General features: G+C 62.0%; 1 protein-coding gene across 1 annotated transcript in view; it reads left to right on the top strand.

Moving 5' to 3' along the window:
* The window catches only part of SDC3 (syndecan 3), a 36,409-nt gene extending 21,811 nt beyond the window's left edge, over window positions 1–14,598 (top strand). Inside the window, exons 2-5 of the mRNA XM_028513291.2 lie at window positions 5,629–5,746; window positions 7,201–7,814; window positions 9,804–10,095; window positions 10,889–14,598. Coding sequence (XP_028369092.1) covers window positions 5,629–5,746; window positions 7,201–7,814; window positions 9,804–10,095; window positions 10,889–11,055 — 1,191 coding nt within the window. The 3' untranslated portion in view covers window positions 11,056–14,598. The remainder of the gene's footprint in view (window positions 1–5,628; window positions 5,747–7,200; window positions 7,815–9,803; window positions 10,096–10,888) is intronic.
* Window positions 14,599–15,370: the final 772 nt, after the last annotated feature.

Genomic DNA, 15,370 nt, shown 5'->3' with positions numbered 1-15,370 from the left:
AAGTCTCCGGAAGTGATGGCGGCAGAAGCATCACTGTGTGACGAGCAGTCACCACGGCTGCATCCATTGCTTGGTCCCAGGTGTCAGGTCCTGTGAGCTGCTCGTTCTCATGGCCTTGCTCGAGCCTCGTGGCAATTCCACAAGCAACATCCCATGGTGCTCACCCCCATTTTACAGATGAGATGACAGAGATGCCCAAGATTCGGGGGCGTGCCCAGGCAGGGAGGTGCTGATTCATTCTGGCTTAGCCTCTGGGCCATCCCGTTTTCTCTGGGGAGGCTCAGGATCGGGGGAGACAGGTGGTAGAGGCTGGGCATGGGAGACCCCAGACCTCTGGTCTCGTCAAAGGGCTGAGGGCAGAGGGAGGAGCCCTGGCTTTTTCCTTGGCCGTGTCCCCGCACTTAGTGAGCGGCCGGGAAGCGAGGAGGCTTACCTGACACCTGGCTGCTCTGGGTGCCTCACCTGAGACTGTGGAGAGGTAGGTGGTGATTGGGGAGACCCTCTGATCTCTGCAGGAGCCTGAGGTGCCTCTTAGAGATGAAGCTGTGTGGGTCAGCCGATGAGGAATGGGGGTGCTACGAGGGGAAACGGAAGGGCCACAGCTGTCCATTGGGACGAGTGCCCTGTGTGTGTGCTTGCGTGTACCCAGGAGGGCAGTGTGCCTGGGGGTGTGCATGGTGCACAAGTGTGGAGGGAATGGGGGGATGCAGGTGTCAGGGGCTTGTCGGGGGGCGTGTGAGAGCATGTGGCATGTGTGCTCAGGCATGTGGACACTGGGCGTGTGGTGTGGCTCTGGGTAGTTCTGTGCTCAGCACATGCCGGGGGTGAGTGGGGCTGCGGGTCACGGTGCAGGAGCCTCGGATGAGCAGCGTGTCGGGGGTGGCCCTGGGCAAGGGTTCCAGATGAGAACCTGTGTTCGTGTCTCAGTTCTAAACTCCTGCCTCAGTGCCTGCATCTGGGAAATGGGGATCATAAACCCCTGGGGGGACGTGGGGACTGAAGGAGGCAGTGCAGGTGGTGTGCGTCAGGGCCTGGGCCAGGCCCTCAGAGGTGGGTGGGCAGAGGTCGCCCCGCTCGTGGCTCCGCTGGGGATGTCAGACCCTCGCTGGCTGCTCAGTTGGGTGTCTGCCCCTGGGACCGGCGAGGTGGGGAAGCAGAGCCTCGGGGGCTTCTGTGGTGGGCACGCTGTCCCACCTGCGCCCTGGGCCTGCGCATGGTGGCTGGGTGGGGGTGCAAACAGGGGCAGTGGCATTCACAAGCTGTGAGCCTCGTGTCAGAGCCCCCACCGTGGGGATGTGTCCCTGCCCCCGCCGTGGGGACATGTGTGGTGATGTGCTTGGACATGGGGAGGGGTCGGTGTGTGCCCTGGGGAGGGCGTGTGCCACTCTTGTGCTGATGAGATTTTTCTGAAGTTTGGGGCACCTGTGGGTGTGGTAGGTGAGGAGCAGGGTGCATTTGTGTGTGTGTGTGTGTGTGTGTGTGTACACATGTAGCTGGGGGTATAGGAAATGGGTGAGCCTGAGGTCATGTGTGCCGGGCTCTCTTGTAGTAAGCTAAGGTGGACACACAGGTTGGGTCTGTAAATGTTGCTCACAGTTGTGTGTATTTGCTGGGGTGTGTGTGCATAGTGTGTTTCGTAGGGTGTGGCTGTGTGCGCTGGGAATGTGTGATGTGTGCGTGAGGGTGTTGCTGGATTATTAGCTGCAGTGTGTGTGCATGTGTGCTTATCAGGCACAGTGGGGTGTAAGTCTACCTGGAGGGGTGCAGTGAGGGTCAGGGAGAGGCCAAAGGGTCCCGGGGCATTCCGATTCACTTCTCCTTTAAAGGAATGGCATGGATAATTATGCTAATTATGCATGGATTATGCAAATGGGAGGTCATTTGGGGGTCAAAGGCTGTTTGTCACCCTCCTCTTCTGGCATTTTGTGACTTTTGAGGCTTTCCCTGCTGCCTCCCAGGCTCAGTTCCCCACCCCCCATTTCTTCCCTCTCTCAGCCCCCCTGGGAGCTCCCACCACCAGCAGCACCCTGCTGTGTTCCTGGGAGGGCCTCACCACTGAACCCCCTTTGAGCCCCTGTTCCCCAGCTGGCCCAGGGAGGGGTAGAGCTGACACTCAGCCAGCTTGGGGCAGGTGCTGGGCAAGATGGCATTCTGCACCCCACCTCCCAGCCCCACAGATCTCAGCGGTTCCCAGCATGCAGCTTCCTGGGGCGAGCTCAGGGTGTCCAGCTCAGGGTGGGGGGCTATTTATTGGCCACCCCTCCCCCCACCCTGTCTGGGGGCTGCTGCTTTTCAGAAAGAATGATCTCTTGGATTCAGGGCCCCTTCCCCAGCTTTGTCTGATATGCGCTCGAGGCTATATTAAGATGTGAGAGAGTTCTCTCCCTCCACCTCCCACTCTCGCCTTCTCCTTCTGTCGCCGTGAGCCCTCCCTCGCCCATGCCCCTCTGCCCCCGGCTGTTCTCTGTCCCTGTCTCCTCGTCCCGCGTCTCTGCCCTCCTCCCTCCCTGTCATCCTCTCTGTTCCTCCACAATCTCTCCCTCGCCTGCTCCCCCATCTCTGTGGGGAGCTGGAGCTCCTGGTCCTTGGCATGAAGGAGATGGTCGTCATGGTAACGGTTGTCATGTCAATGGCTACTGAGCGGGGATGAATAGTATCTAGGTGAGAGCTACCTGAGCGCAGGCTGACGGGTTCACAGGAGGCTCCATGCTTGTCTGTGAGCCTCAGCGTTACGCAGCACGTGCCCAGCGTGCCCGCCCCACGCACGTGCCTGTGTGCGCCCAGAGGCACGCCGACACGCGGCACCTTTGGTGGCTGCCTTAGGTGAGTGTGTGTCAGGGCGTGTCTGCGTATGCACACCCTCTCTGTGTCTCTGGGTGTGTCCATTCAAGGGCCTGTGTGGTTTCGGGGTGGGGGTGGTCTTCGGGTTTTTCTGCTGGCCTTCCTGGGAGCAGGGCGAGAGGGGCTGCTGTATGGCCCTCGTCACTGAGGAGTCACGAGGACTCCCTGTTTCGGCCCCCACGTTCACCCCAGTTTGGAAGTCCCCGGGGAACACGGACTTCTCAGGGCCTCTCCCCCCAGCTCCAGGTTTCCCTGGCCCACCTGGAGGGATGGAGAGACCGTGAGGGCGGCCCCGCCCGGGAGTGGAGCCTGAGCCTGGGTCCCTGCCCCGTCCCCACCCTGCTGGGTGGCCCTGGGTCCGAGCTGCAGTCTCTGGCTTCGGGGGTGGTTTGCCTCAGTGTAAATGTGCACAGTGTCTCAGGGACTCCGGCTTAGCTGGCCCAGCCGCGGATGCTGTCCGCGTGGGCGACCCCCTGGCTTCCTCACCTCAGGTGCTGGGGTGGTTTTCCTGGGCAGTGGGAGTGGAGGTGGGAGCTGGGGAAAGCTGGACGGTGGCTGCCCCGGGCTTGTGGAATGTTTAAACCGGAGGAAGACCCGGCAATTAGTCACGGGAGCAATTACACTAATTGTTCCACTCCATGAGTCACTGGTAGCAAGTAAATACTGATTAATTCATTACTTTGAGACTGTGTGTGTGTGTGTGTGTGTGTTAACAAGGGCGGATGGGGGAGGGGACTCCCCTGGCCCCCTGCCCTGGCCTCCTGCCCTGACTGGCCTGCGTAGGGCTTTGGAGCAGGTGGTCGAGGCTGGGGGCAGGACGCCAGCACTGGGATCCTCTCTCCAGCTCTGTCTCCGGGCTCCGGAGGGGGCCCATCTGGGGCGGGGCGTGAGAGGCTGAGCACCGAACACAGTGCCGATCCAGCCCCTCTCCTGCTCACGCACCTTCCGTGGCTTCCACGTCCCTCCCACCATGCACACGTTCAGTCCTGCACATGCTCAGTCTGACCCCTCGCTAAAGTCGGCAGTGGGACACCGAGAGCCTCCAATGGGCTTGTCCCGCTGCCGCTGCTGTCCCTGCCCCACCCCGTCACGCCTCCCAGCTGCAACTCCCTTCCCAGATACTTCCTGCTGAACACCTACTGTGTGCCAGACACTGTCCTGCCTCCCTCGAGGCGCAGTTCAGTGGGGCGAGCACAGCCCCCACAGCAGTGCCTACGCGAGCAGACACAGCTCGCAGCGGTGCCAGACGCGGATTCAGAAGCACAGGTGCTCTGGCAGATCAGCGAGGGAGGGCTTCTCAGATGAAGGGACCAGGCGGCAGGGGCTGGTTGGCATGGAGTCGGAGGGTGAAGGGCTGGGGAAGGAGACGGTTCTGGGTGGAGGGCACGGCGTGCGCACAAGAGGCGGGAGAGACCAGGCCTGTTCCAGGAACAGAGGGGCCGGGGTGGCAGGACTGCAGTGACGGAACAGGTGCAGAGGGACCCTGGGGGAGGCTGGAGGGCGGGCAGGGCCGGCTCCGGGAGCCCGGGCTGCTCTTCCCCACCTCGGAGCCGGAGCCGTCGTGTATTCTCTCCCCCTTGCCTTCTCTCTCCATTCCAGCTGTTAAGACTCAAGGGCTAATCTTTAGATCTGAGCTCCTGGAGCCAGCCTCGTGGCCTTCCTCCTGAAAGCTCTCAAGGGGCAGGGGCTGTGGCTGGGCTCAGTCTGGCATCAGGGTCAAGGTGTGGCTGGAGGTGGGGCCGAGCTGGACCCTCCCAGGGGCTTCATACTCCTGCCCCGGATGCCCTTGGTGTGGGCTCTCGGCCCAGGGGTGCAGTTAGGAGGCACCGTCCAGGCCCCGGAAGCCCAGCTCCCTGTCTTCCCAGGTTCTGGCAATGGGAAGGGTCTCGCGCCTGGTGAGCTGGGTCCTGGGAGGAGGCCCTCTCAGCCCTCCTGACCCCTGGGGACCCTTGAGGCAGCGTCAGGCCCTGAGCTGACTCTGTCGTTGAGATCCTTGGGGGCTGGGGGAGATTATGGTGGGCGGTCTGACGTCTTGTTTTGGGGAGGACCCAGGACCTGCATCCCCCTCTCTCCCTGTGTCCCCCTTTATCCGAGGAAATTCCCTCCTGGAGCCCCTAACTGCCGCCCCCCCCCCCCCCACCACCGAGTCACGTCTGTCTGATGGGACTAACTGTCCTGCCTGTGGGGTTTCGAGGTGTAAGACTCTGGGTCCCAAGCTGAGCCTGGATCTCATCATATTACATGCTCTCTGGTGGCCTGGGGCCGGTGGGCCCAGTTCTGTGCTCTGTGGAAGAGGGTCTGGGCTGCTGGCCACACTGAGAGTAACACCAGCCTGTGCAGAGCACCTGCTGCACACGAGTGTGCTCGCAGCACAGCACACGCATCACACACTACCTGGTAAGGCAGGTGTCGTCTGCTATGAATAATGAGGAAACTGAGGCACGGAGAGACTGAGTAACTTGCGCCAGGTCACACGTTCAGTAAGTGATGGAGCCAGGGCGCAAATCCAGCTTTCTGGCTCCAAACCTGGTTCTGCCGCCCAGCGGTTCCGACCGGGCAGTGACTGCGGTCCTCAGTGGTGGTGGCCGTCAGCAAGCTGGGCTTCTGCCCTGACTCCGGGTGGGCAGGAAGTGGGGAGTGGGCCCCCCTTGGCTCTGCCCGCCTGTAGGCCACACCTGAAGCCGTCCCTTTGTTGTCATGGCCATGAGTGTGTCCGTGGTCCCTCGGGGCGTGTCCAGGCTGCCAGCCTCAGGGTGCTGAGCCTGTGCCTGCCGCTGCCCTCCCCAGACTCAGCGCTGGCGCAGTGAGAACTTCGAGAGGCCCGTGGACCTCGAGGGCTCCGGGGACGATGACTCCTTCCCCGACGATGAGCTGGACGACCTGTACTCGGGGTCCGGCTCGGGCTGTAAGTACTTCCTCTTGCTCTTCCATGAGTGTGTGTGTGTGGTGCTGGCCACACCAGCCCGCCTCCAGGCCCCCCCGCAAGGCTGTGATTTCAGGCAACAGAAACCGTGCAGGCTCACCTCAGTGGTGGCCCCGGGGGAGGGGAAGTCAGGCAGGGGTAGTTCATGGACCTGGAGCCCGAGAAGGGCCAATTGTCCTGGTGGGGGGGGGACGACTAGGGCCTTAAGGCCTCCAAGCCCAGGACTCCCCTCGGCTCTGTCTCTGTACGCTTGGGTCTCTGTGCAGACCCGGGCCTGCACTGTGGGGACACAGACGTCCCTCAGTAACCCAGTCTGCAGTACTGTTCCAGCCGCTTGGAGGAACTTAGCCCGGCAGGCAGATCCTCGGTGGAGACCGTTTGTTGGCTCAGCCCCTTTGGGCCAATCGGCTGTGGCCAGGGCGGGTTAGGGCACTGACGGAAAAGGGTGGTGGGGGTCCGAGGCTGGCACTGGGAATGGGCAGTGGGTTGTGTGAGTTCAAGTCCCAATTTTATTGCCTAGTAGCTGTACCACCTTTAGCCGCCTTCCCTCTCAGAGTCTCTGTGTTCTCATCTGTAAGTGTGATAAGTGCACCTTCTTCTCAGAGTCTCGGGAAGGCTTCAGTGTAAACCGTCAGGCCCCGGCACAGGGAGGGAGCTCGAAGCAGGGCTGCGTGCTGAGGCTGGAGCCCGTGAGAGGACCGGGCAGGTCCGACGGGACAGGAGGAGGCCTGTGTGCCGCAGAGCTGGCCGCTCGCAGCCCCTTGCCTCTGGTCTTCCCACGTTAGCCCACGTTTAAAAGCCTTTTCGAGCTCGTTTTCATTAAATTCACCTCTGATGGCCGTGTCTCTGCTCCCAAACCCTCCTGGCTTCACTGCACGTCTCGGCTGGGTTCGGGCCCACTAGGAGCGGATGCAGCTTCTCCTTTTCTGTCTCATTTCCTCCCAAGTGCCCTCACTTGACCCGGTGTGGGTCCCCCAGATTGCTCAAGCACTCCTTGATGGGAAGGTCTTCTACCTCTTGCCCTCTGTGCCTCAGGGACCCCTTCCTGTACTCACTGCCTCTGCCCAGAATGCCCTTCCCCTCCCTGCTCCCCCAACCCTCTAGTGCGATCTGTGGTCAGTAGGCCCTTAGTTATCACCGCCTGGATTCAACCAGTTAGAGGCCCCAGGCTGGGTGGGCTTCCTGGAGGAGGTGGCTCCCTAAAGGAATTGTTGGCTGGGCAGAGAGGAGTTGGGGAACATTCACCAGCCACCGGCCAGCTGGTAACCTTTGGCCAGGCTGCGCCTTCCTCCTTTCCCTCATCTCGTCCTGGGAAAGCTGTGCAGAGCAAGGATTGGGAGCCCCTCATCCTGGTGGCCATCGCTTCCCGGGGATCCTCGTGTTCACGCCCCACCGTTGCCCAGATCTCTAGCTCTCTCCTCTCCCCTGCCCCTCAGACTTTGAGCAGGAGTCAGGCATTGAGACGGCCATGCGGTTCAGCCCAGATGTGGCCCTGGCAGTGTCCACCACAGCTGCCGTGCTGCCTACCGTGGACGTCCAGCCCATGGGCACCCCATTCGAAGAGCTCCCCTCTGAGCATCCCACCCCAGAACCAGCGACTAGCCTCCCAGGGGTGACAGAGGTCCCAGAAGAGCCCAGCCAGAGAGCCACCACCATCTCCACTCCCATGGCCACCACGGCTGCCACAACCACAGGAGCCCCAAGTGTGGCCTTGGTGCCAGCCACAGCGGCCACCGCCACTCCCAGCATCCCCGCGGCACCCTCTTCCACGGCCACCACCTCTGTCATAAGGACCACCGGTGTACGGAGGCTTCTTCCTCTTCCACTGACCACGGCAGCCATGGCCCGGGCCACCACCCCAGAGGTGCCCTCCCCTCCCACCACGGTGGCTGTCTTGGACACAGAGGCCCCGACACCCAGGCTCGTCAGTACCGCTACCTCCAGGCCGAGGGCCCTCCCCAGGCCAGCCACCACCCAGGAGCCTGACATCCCTGAGAAGAGCACCCTGCCCCTGGGGACCACTGCCCCTGGACCGACGGAGGTGGCTCAGGTAAGCGGGCTGGGAGATGGCAGGAAGTGAGGGCAGAGGAGGGTGGGTCCGGGTCTGGGGCAGAGGTGGGGACTGGGAGGTTCTGGGGATGAGCCGGTCAGGGACAGGGGTGGCGGAGAGGTGTGGGGCTGGAGGCCGAGGCTGGGTAAGTCGCTGGGTGAGGATGGGGGTTGAGATGGATGGGGATGGAAGAGAGACCAGGCTGGGTCTTGGGATGCTGGGAATGAACTGGGTGATGTGTGGGTGGGGCGGGGCCGGGGCCTGTGAGTTCCGGTTAAACAGCAAAGACTTGGGAGCCAGGAAGTCTGGTGGGAGTTCTGCCATCGCCACTGTTTAGCCACGTGACTTCGGGGAGTCACCAATGTTTTTTGTTTTGTTTTGTTTTGTTTTGTTTTGTTTTGTTTAGAGAGGGAAGGGCAGGAGAAAGAGAGAGAGAAACATCAATGTGCGGTTGCTGAGGGCTGTGGCCTGCAACCTAGGCATGTAACCCTGACTGGGAATCGAACCTGCGACACTTTGGTTCGTAGCCCGTGCTCAATCCACTGAGCCATGCCAGCCAGGCGTCACCAATGTTTTCTATACCTTCTATACCTCTGTTTCTTCATTTGTGAAAAGAAGATGGGAATGCAGATTAGAGTGTTGAGAGAATTAAGTCCCCTGACGTATCCAAAGTGCTTAGCAATAAATAGGACAGAAATCAAAAGTTTGGGGATTGTTATCTTAATCATTATTTTATTACTGTTAGTCTGAGAGGAATGCTAGTAGCTGGGTGGCAGGTTCAGTGCTGTGCGCTGTACCTGTGCCAGCTCCTCTCTCCTCTCGCCCACCCCCCGGGGTGGCGCGGTGATCCTCCTCCTACAGGCGGGGCCCCTTCCCCGGGCTTTGCCGCCAGCAGCGGCAGAGTCAGGGTGGGGGCCTGGCAGCTGGCTCCAGAGGCCCGGGCGTGTGGGGTGGGGGGTGCAGTGAGGGGCTGAAGGGAGGCGGATGGGGATGTGGGCATGCTGGGATGGATGGGACAAGGCGGTGGGGCAGTAGCTGGACCTAGCTGGGCACGCTGGGCAAGGCAGGTCCCTGGTGACGCTGACAGGGGCACGAAGCCCTTTGCAGCCAGCCGCACAAAGGAGGGCCGCAGGCCCTGGAGCTGCCTTCGGGGCGGCGTCAGCCCCTCTCACTCCCCAGCCAGCCCCAGCAGAGCAGGCACCGTTCCTCTGAGCGGCCAGGCAGCCTGGTGCTTCGCAGGCGCTCGGCTGAGCAGGAAGAGGAGCCGGTGATGAGACCGAGGCCGGGTTGCTGGCAGAGCCTCTGCCCTCGGCCTCTCAGCCCTGACACCAGGTCCACCGTCCCCATGCCCACCCTCTGCACGCCTGTCCTGACCCCAGCTCTGGTCCTGCCCCCCACATGGTGGAAGCCCACACCGTCCTGGGGCTGGTTCCCTGGACATCTGCCCCCAAGGGTCATCGTACGTTGTAGTTGTGCCCTTGGACTGACCTCCAGGCTAAGGGACTCCCCTGCGCCCCAGGCATGTATGTGGACTGCAGACCAGATCTGAGTATGTAAGAGCTGACCTAGCAGTGCCCTCACAGAAAGGAATCTTCCATGGCAGTGGGAGGGAGAAGTGATGGAGATGGGGTGGGGACAGTGTGTGGCCAGATGAGAACAGAGACAGCATAACACGTGGCTAGAAACACAGATGCTGGAGTCGGGTAGATATGGATTTTAATTCTACTTCTATCACTTACTAGCTGTGTGTCCTTGGGCAAGTCATTTAACCTCTCTGAGCCTGTTTTTTTTCGTTTTGTATATTGGACGTTATAATAACTCCTTCACAGAGATGTTGTGAAGGTAAAATGCTCATATGTACTTAGCACAGTGCCTTGCACATAGTGAGTGCTTGGTAAGCATTAGCCCCCAGGCATAGTGTGTGTGGGGTGGGGGCGGTGCCCTGTGGTCAGGGGCCTGGGGCCTGGGCTCATGCCATCCTCCCCACAGACCCCGACTCCAGAGTCCTTCCTGACCACAATCCGGGACGAGCCAGAGGTACCAGTGAGTGGGGGGCCCAGCGGGGACTTTGAGCTGCCGGAGGAAGAGACCACGCAGCCAGACACCGCCAATGAGGTGGTGGCAGTGGGTGGGGCTGCGGCTAAGCCGTCGCCTCCACCCGGGACGCTGCCCAAGGGTGCTCGCCCAGGCCCTGGCCTCCTGGACAATGCCATCGAGTCGGGCAGTTCGGCGGCTCAGCTGCCACAGAAGAGCATCCTGGAGCGGAAGGAGGTGCTTGTAGGTGAGGCTTGGGCCCAGGAGGAGCTCTGGGTGGGCAGCGGGTCCGGCCTCAGTTTGCCCTGGAGGAGCTCAGGGTGTGAGTTTCTGGGGAGCCTCGTTTTCCGGAACACCCCCTCTGGTGTGTCCCCAGACCCTTGCTCATCCCAGAGCCTGACGTGCATTTCCTATTATCGCCAGTGCTTTCCTCAGCACCTCTGACCCCTCTTCAGACTCTGCCCTTGACCCCTGCTTTCTTGGGCCTTGCTGGTTGATCCATTCCGGACCTTGCCCCTGGTTCCTAATTTCTGAGTCCTTTCTCTGGCCCGATCGGTCCACCCTTGAGCCCAGGCACTGCGGACCTGCCCTGGCTGAGTCCCCTGCAGAGTCTGGCTCCCCACCTGGGGTGGCCACGGGCGGGCCCTCCACCTCCCGAGGCTCCTCTCTCATCATCTGTGGAGCGGAGTTAACCGCCGTGCATGAGTCAGTTCTCTGCACGTCTGTTCACAAGTTCACTCCCCTGGTCGGGGTGGGTTGCAGCTTCGCTGGCAGAGGCTTGCTTTCCCGATGGCATGTAAACCAGCTGGACAGGGACCGCAGCACCACCCCTTGAACTGCGTGAGGCTTCCATGGGCTAGAGTGCGTGAGGCCACTGGAGCTGACCAGGCTGCAGCGGGGGGCTGTAAATGGCAGCCATCTGAGTCAACTCCAGCTCCAGTTTCCCAGCCCCCACCCCCAGGGCCCTGCCCCCTCTCCCCAGGCCTCCCCCTCCCCAAACCCCTCCCCTGAGCCGTGACCTCTGCCCTCTTCCTCCGCAGCCGTGATAGTGGGCGGGGTGGTGGGCGCCCTCTTCGCCGCCTTCCTGGTCACCCTGCTCATCTACCGCATGAAGAAGAAGGACGAGGGCAGCTACACGCTGGAGGAGCCCAAGCAGGCGAGCGTCACGTACCAGAAGCCCGACAAGCAGGAGGAGTTCTACGCCTAGCGGAGCCTCGGTGCCTCCCAGAGCCTCAGCGTCGCCCCTCCACCCGGTCCCTGGCCCATCCCACCAGCCCTGGCCTGGGGCGCAGGCCCGGGAGGGAGCCTGGCCCCAGCTCCCCTCTGCCCAGCCTCCCGAGGTCTGCCCAGACGGCCAGCCGCACACGGATCTTCCCCGAGGCACAGCGGGCACTGCCGTCTGCCCCGGACTGTGCCCTTACGAGCTCATCTCTTGTCCTCCGCCAGCCTGGGGCTTCCGGACCTCGTGTCAGATGCGTGGGAGGAGGAAGCTCCTGAGTGGCTGGGGGAGGGAAGGGTGGGGCTGGAGATGGGCTTGCACGCCAGCCGGGCCCCCCGGGCTGGCTGAGGTCTTCTTCTAAGGGCAGAGGGGCACTCAGGCTGGTTCCCAGGATGAGCATTTATAAGCTCAGCCTTGAAATCGAGACACTGCCACCTCTTGCTTCTGGCCCAGGCCCCTCTCCCCGGGTGAGAGTGTGTCCCCTTGCCTCCTGGCATGACCGGGGCTATGGGGTCGCTCTCCCCTCACCCGGCCCATCGCACCTGCACCTGAAGGTTCCACCTCTTTCCCATCTGTCCCTGAGGCCTTGGCTTCCCAAGAGTGTCCTGGTGGCCACCGGTGAGGAGCGCTGGCCGGGCTGCTCGGACCTCCCTCTTGCGAGTCGCGTGGACTCCGCACAGACACCGTCCCCGACAAGGTCACGCATATTGTCATGCCCAAAGACAAAAGTGTGAAATGGCAGAATCACGGGCAGCCCTGACCACCCTGCCAGTCCAGACACGTCACAGATGTCTCCCAAAGGTGTCTCTCATGCGTTTCTCACGCACCCTCAAACGCTCATAACAATGTAAGTCAGTCATGAGCCGTTGTCACCCAGTGGCGACGGCGTGGTCTGCTTCCCCCACCGTCTCCCCCTCCCACGTGCGCACACAGTCTGGCCCCGCGTTCCCTGGCTTTCAGGCTCTGTGGGGGGGGGGGGGACCAAGCCGGTACAGTCAGCCCATATTGGGTCCCCTGAGTTGCCCTGTCACGCTCAGCCCCTCACCATAGCGTCCCCACCACCAACCACATGGCCACTGACCCGCGTGTCAGACAGGACCCCACGTGGATGCACAGTCCCGCCCCACAGGGCCCTTGCTCACCCTGGAGGAGACAGGTGGGCACCCGTCTTCCCCATTCAGTGTGGTGTGGGAGAGCGCTGCCTCCAGCAGCGAGCACCCCTCCCCCACACCTGCCTCGCCTCTCTGCAGCCCGAGGGGTTGGTTTGGGGCCAGCCCCCCACTAGCAGGGAGCCTTGCCGAGGAAGGCAGGCTGGTTCCCGGAATTTGGCCTCGGGCTGGGGAGGGGGCTTGGATTTCCCAGGACCAAAGGCCCCAGGTGGGGAGGGAGCCTGTGCTCCGGCCCCTGGTCTCCCGCTCCGCCCCCTGCTCTGAGCTAGGGGCCGACTCTGCCTCCCAGGACACAAGTCTCCAAAGTGCCTGTGAGGGTGGGCCCTGCCGCCCGGGCCCTCTGCACCCTCTCCCCTCGGCCTTGCCAGGCCCACCTCAGCCCCACCCTGGGGTCCTCCCTGGGCCTTCCCCGTGGACACCTTGCCCGTTTACTTGGCCAAACACCCTGGTGGTTCTGGCTGTGGCTGGAAGCAGCCCACCCAGACGGCACCACCAGGCCGAGGGCTGAGAGCAGGTGGGGGCAGGGGCGCCACAGGCCCCCAGCCTGCCCCCACCTTCTTTACCCTTGTAAGCGAGGCTACTTCTGTGGCTGTTTTAAATGTGGGGTCGGAAATCTCCTTTGGGGAGGGTGCACTCAGCAGGGGCGCTTAGAGCCCTGAGGTGTGGTCTGCTCAGTAGCTGGCTGGTGCTCACGCTCCCACCCCTCACCTCCAACCCAGATTAAAGCCAGGAACCTAGGTTTTATTTCTGTTCCCTTTTCAAGATGCACTGGTAACAGACTTGCTGGGTGAGGGGTGGGGGTGCCTGAGGCAGTGAGGGCCAAGTTCCAGGGCCTTCCTTCCAGCCTGGGGCTCCATCTCAGACTCCCAAGCCCCTCGCAGCAGGGCCTGGAGGACTGTGAGGAACCCAGCTGGTCCCGGCCTTTGGAGGGGGGACAGGGATGGGGAGAGGCATCCTGGGCCCACAAAACCGTTGGGGGTGGGCTGGCCTCAGTCACCTCCGGAGCTGAAGGGCTGGGGTGGAGGGGATGGAGAACACGGAAGTCCCGGCAGCTCTGGTGAGAAGGCCTGGGCAGGCCAAGGCTGAGAAACCAGAGAGGACCCGGGCGCCACCGGGAAGCCCAGAGGTGCTGGGACCGTGGTGGGCCCGTGGTGGGGGGTGGGGTCCAGCACAGGAGGCACGACTCGGGTTTCGGCTGGCTGGAGTGGCCTGCGTGGGTCCGGCCTGGCTTCCAACTTGGGGCTTTGCCTCCTGGCACCGGCCTCTTCTCTGTGTCCTTAGCCTTTGATGGAAGAGGCCAAGGCCCTCATTCACGGAGCCCTGGACCCAAGACAAATGTCCAGGCTTTATGCTTATGAAGTGTAACAGTCCAGCCAGCCCCCATTGGGCAAGGCAATCCAAGAGAGAGGTCGGTTCGAAGGATGAGCTGGAGCTCTCCTAGGTGCAATGTAGGTGCAGGGCCTGCCCGAATAGATCCCCAGGTGCCCCCGTGCTCCTGGGGTTGGGCAGCGGGGTCTGGTGGGCCCTGGCATTTCCTGGAAGCGTGGCCGATGCCAAAGGAGAGGGTGTCCGTGTGGGCTGAGAGCCTCTCTAGGACCTAGGCTGCCAGGGAGCACAAAGGCGGGCTGGGAGTCGCAGGTTGGGCCCACGCCCAGTTGTGATTTCTAGAGCCAGGCCCTGTCTCCCCAGGGGGCCGGAAGGGGTACCTTTCTGAGAGGCTGGGCCTGGCAGATCTGTGGGCAGTGGCCCGGGGTGCTCAGGCTGGGACCCCCTGGGGTTGGCAAGCCACCTGTCCAAAAAGCCCCGGGCTCGGGGAGCAAGCCCGTCTCAGTCTCTGACAGCCACCGCCCCGGACTGGCTTCCCCAGGCCCCGGCCTGTAAATAGAAGCTCACAACTGTACAGATTTGCAGAGATGCTGAGACCAGACCCTGGCAGTGCTGTCTAAGGGCTGTCGGCCCTGGCACCCCCTGGGTTCCCGCCCGGCAGCTCGGTGCGCCTGGCCCCGGTGTGGCGAATGCATGTAAATACTTTTTGTAGGCAGTGTGGCTCCAGAGAGCCCCCTGAAGACAGTGTCCCCTCCTGTGCGTCCTTTCTCCTGTACAGAGCCCCCCGAGAACCTGCCCTGGCCCCTCTCCCCATAACCTGTTTATTAACCACGCCTGTCCTGAGTTCATGGCCAAAACTTTACGTGGAGGGAAAAGACTGGAAAATGACCAAGGCACCTGCTGGGGGTGCTCATCTGTCCCAGAAGGAACTGTTGGGGTTTTTTGTTTGTTTCACTTTGTTTTTTGTTTATTTGTTTTTTTAACACTTCCCGTGCTGTGCCCATTTATAAGAGGAAATAAAATTAAGCTGAAATGATGTACTGTAGCCAGAGTGTGAGCTAAATACAGAGGTCATGGAGGGAGAGGTGCCCACAGTCCCCCCTGGAGCTTGGCCACCTTGGGCTTTAACAGGAATCCAGAATCAAGCAAGGAGAACGGACCAGCAGCCCCTTGTGGGGACCATTATGGTAAACCCGCCATTGTGAGCCTGTCTGGGAAGCCCCGGAGGCAGGCTGGGGTGGGGCTGGGGAGGGGGGGCTGTGGGGGCTGTGGGGGCGCTGGTGGCCCTGTGGTCTACCCCCAGGGGGAGGACTGGTTTCAGGCCACACAGTGAATCTTGGGACCACAGGATATTGGAGTCTGGCCGGTGAGTGGGATGGCTCTGGGATCTGACCGGCCTGGTTTTAGGCCCTGGAGACAATTCCTCGCCCTGACTATGGAGAAGCTACTTGGCCTCTCTGGGCCTCAGCTTTCCTACCTGTAAAGTGGGACGGTAATGAACAACATCCCCTAGATGGAGGGTAGTAAGGGTTACAGGAGGAAGGACATGCAGCGCAGGGCTGGGCACGGCCAGCCTCGGCTCACGGGGTCTTGGGTGATGGCGGGGACAGGGTTCTGTGCCCGCAACCACAGACCGACTCCTGGGATCGCAGGGACGGGCAGCCGGGAGCCCTTCCGAGCCAGCCCTGGGCCCCTTGGGATAAGTCCCTTCCCCAGGGGCTCTGTGGGCTGTCCCTGCCCTGCGTGCACTCCTCTTGTGGCAGGGACTTGATGTGCCTGGGGACCAGTGGGTCGCTCTTCCCGATGGG

Source organism: Phyllostomus discolor, chromosome 5 (assembly GCF_004126475.2).
Source record: "Phyllostomus discolor isolate MPI-MPIP mPhyDis1 chromosome 5, mPhyDis1.pri.v3, whole genome shotgun sequence".
NCBI lineage: Eukaryota > Metazoa > Chordata > Mammalia > Chiroptera > Phyllostomidae > Phyllostomus > Phyllostomus discolor.
The sequence above is the reverse complement of the archived record's forward strand: the minus strand, read 5'-3'. Positions and strand labels throughout refer to the sequence as shown.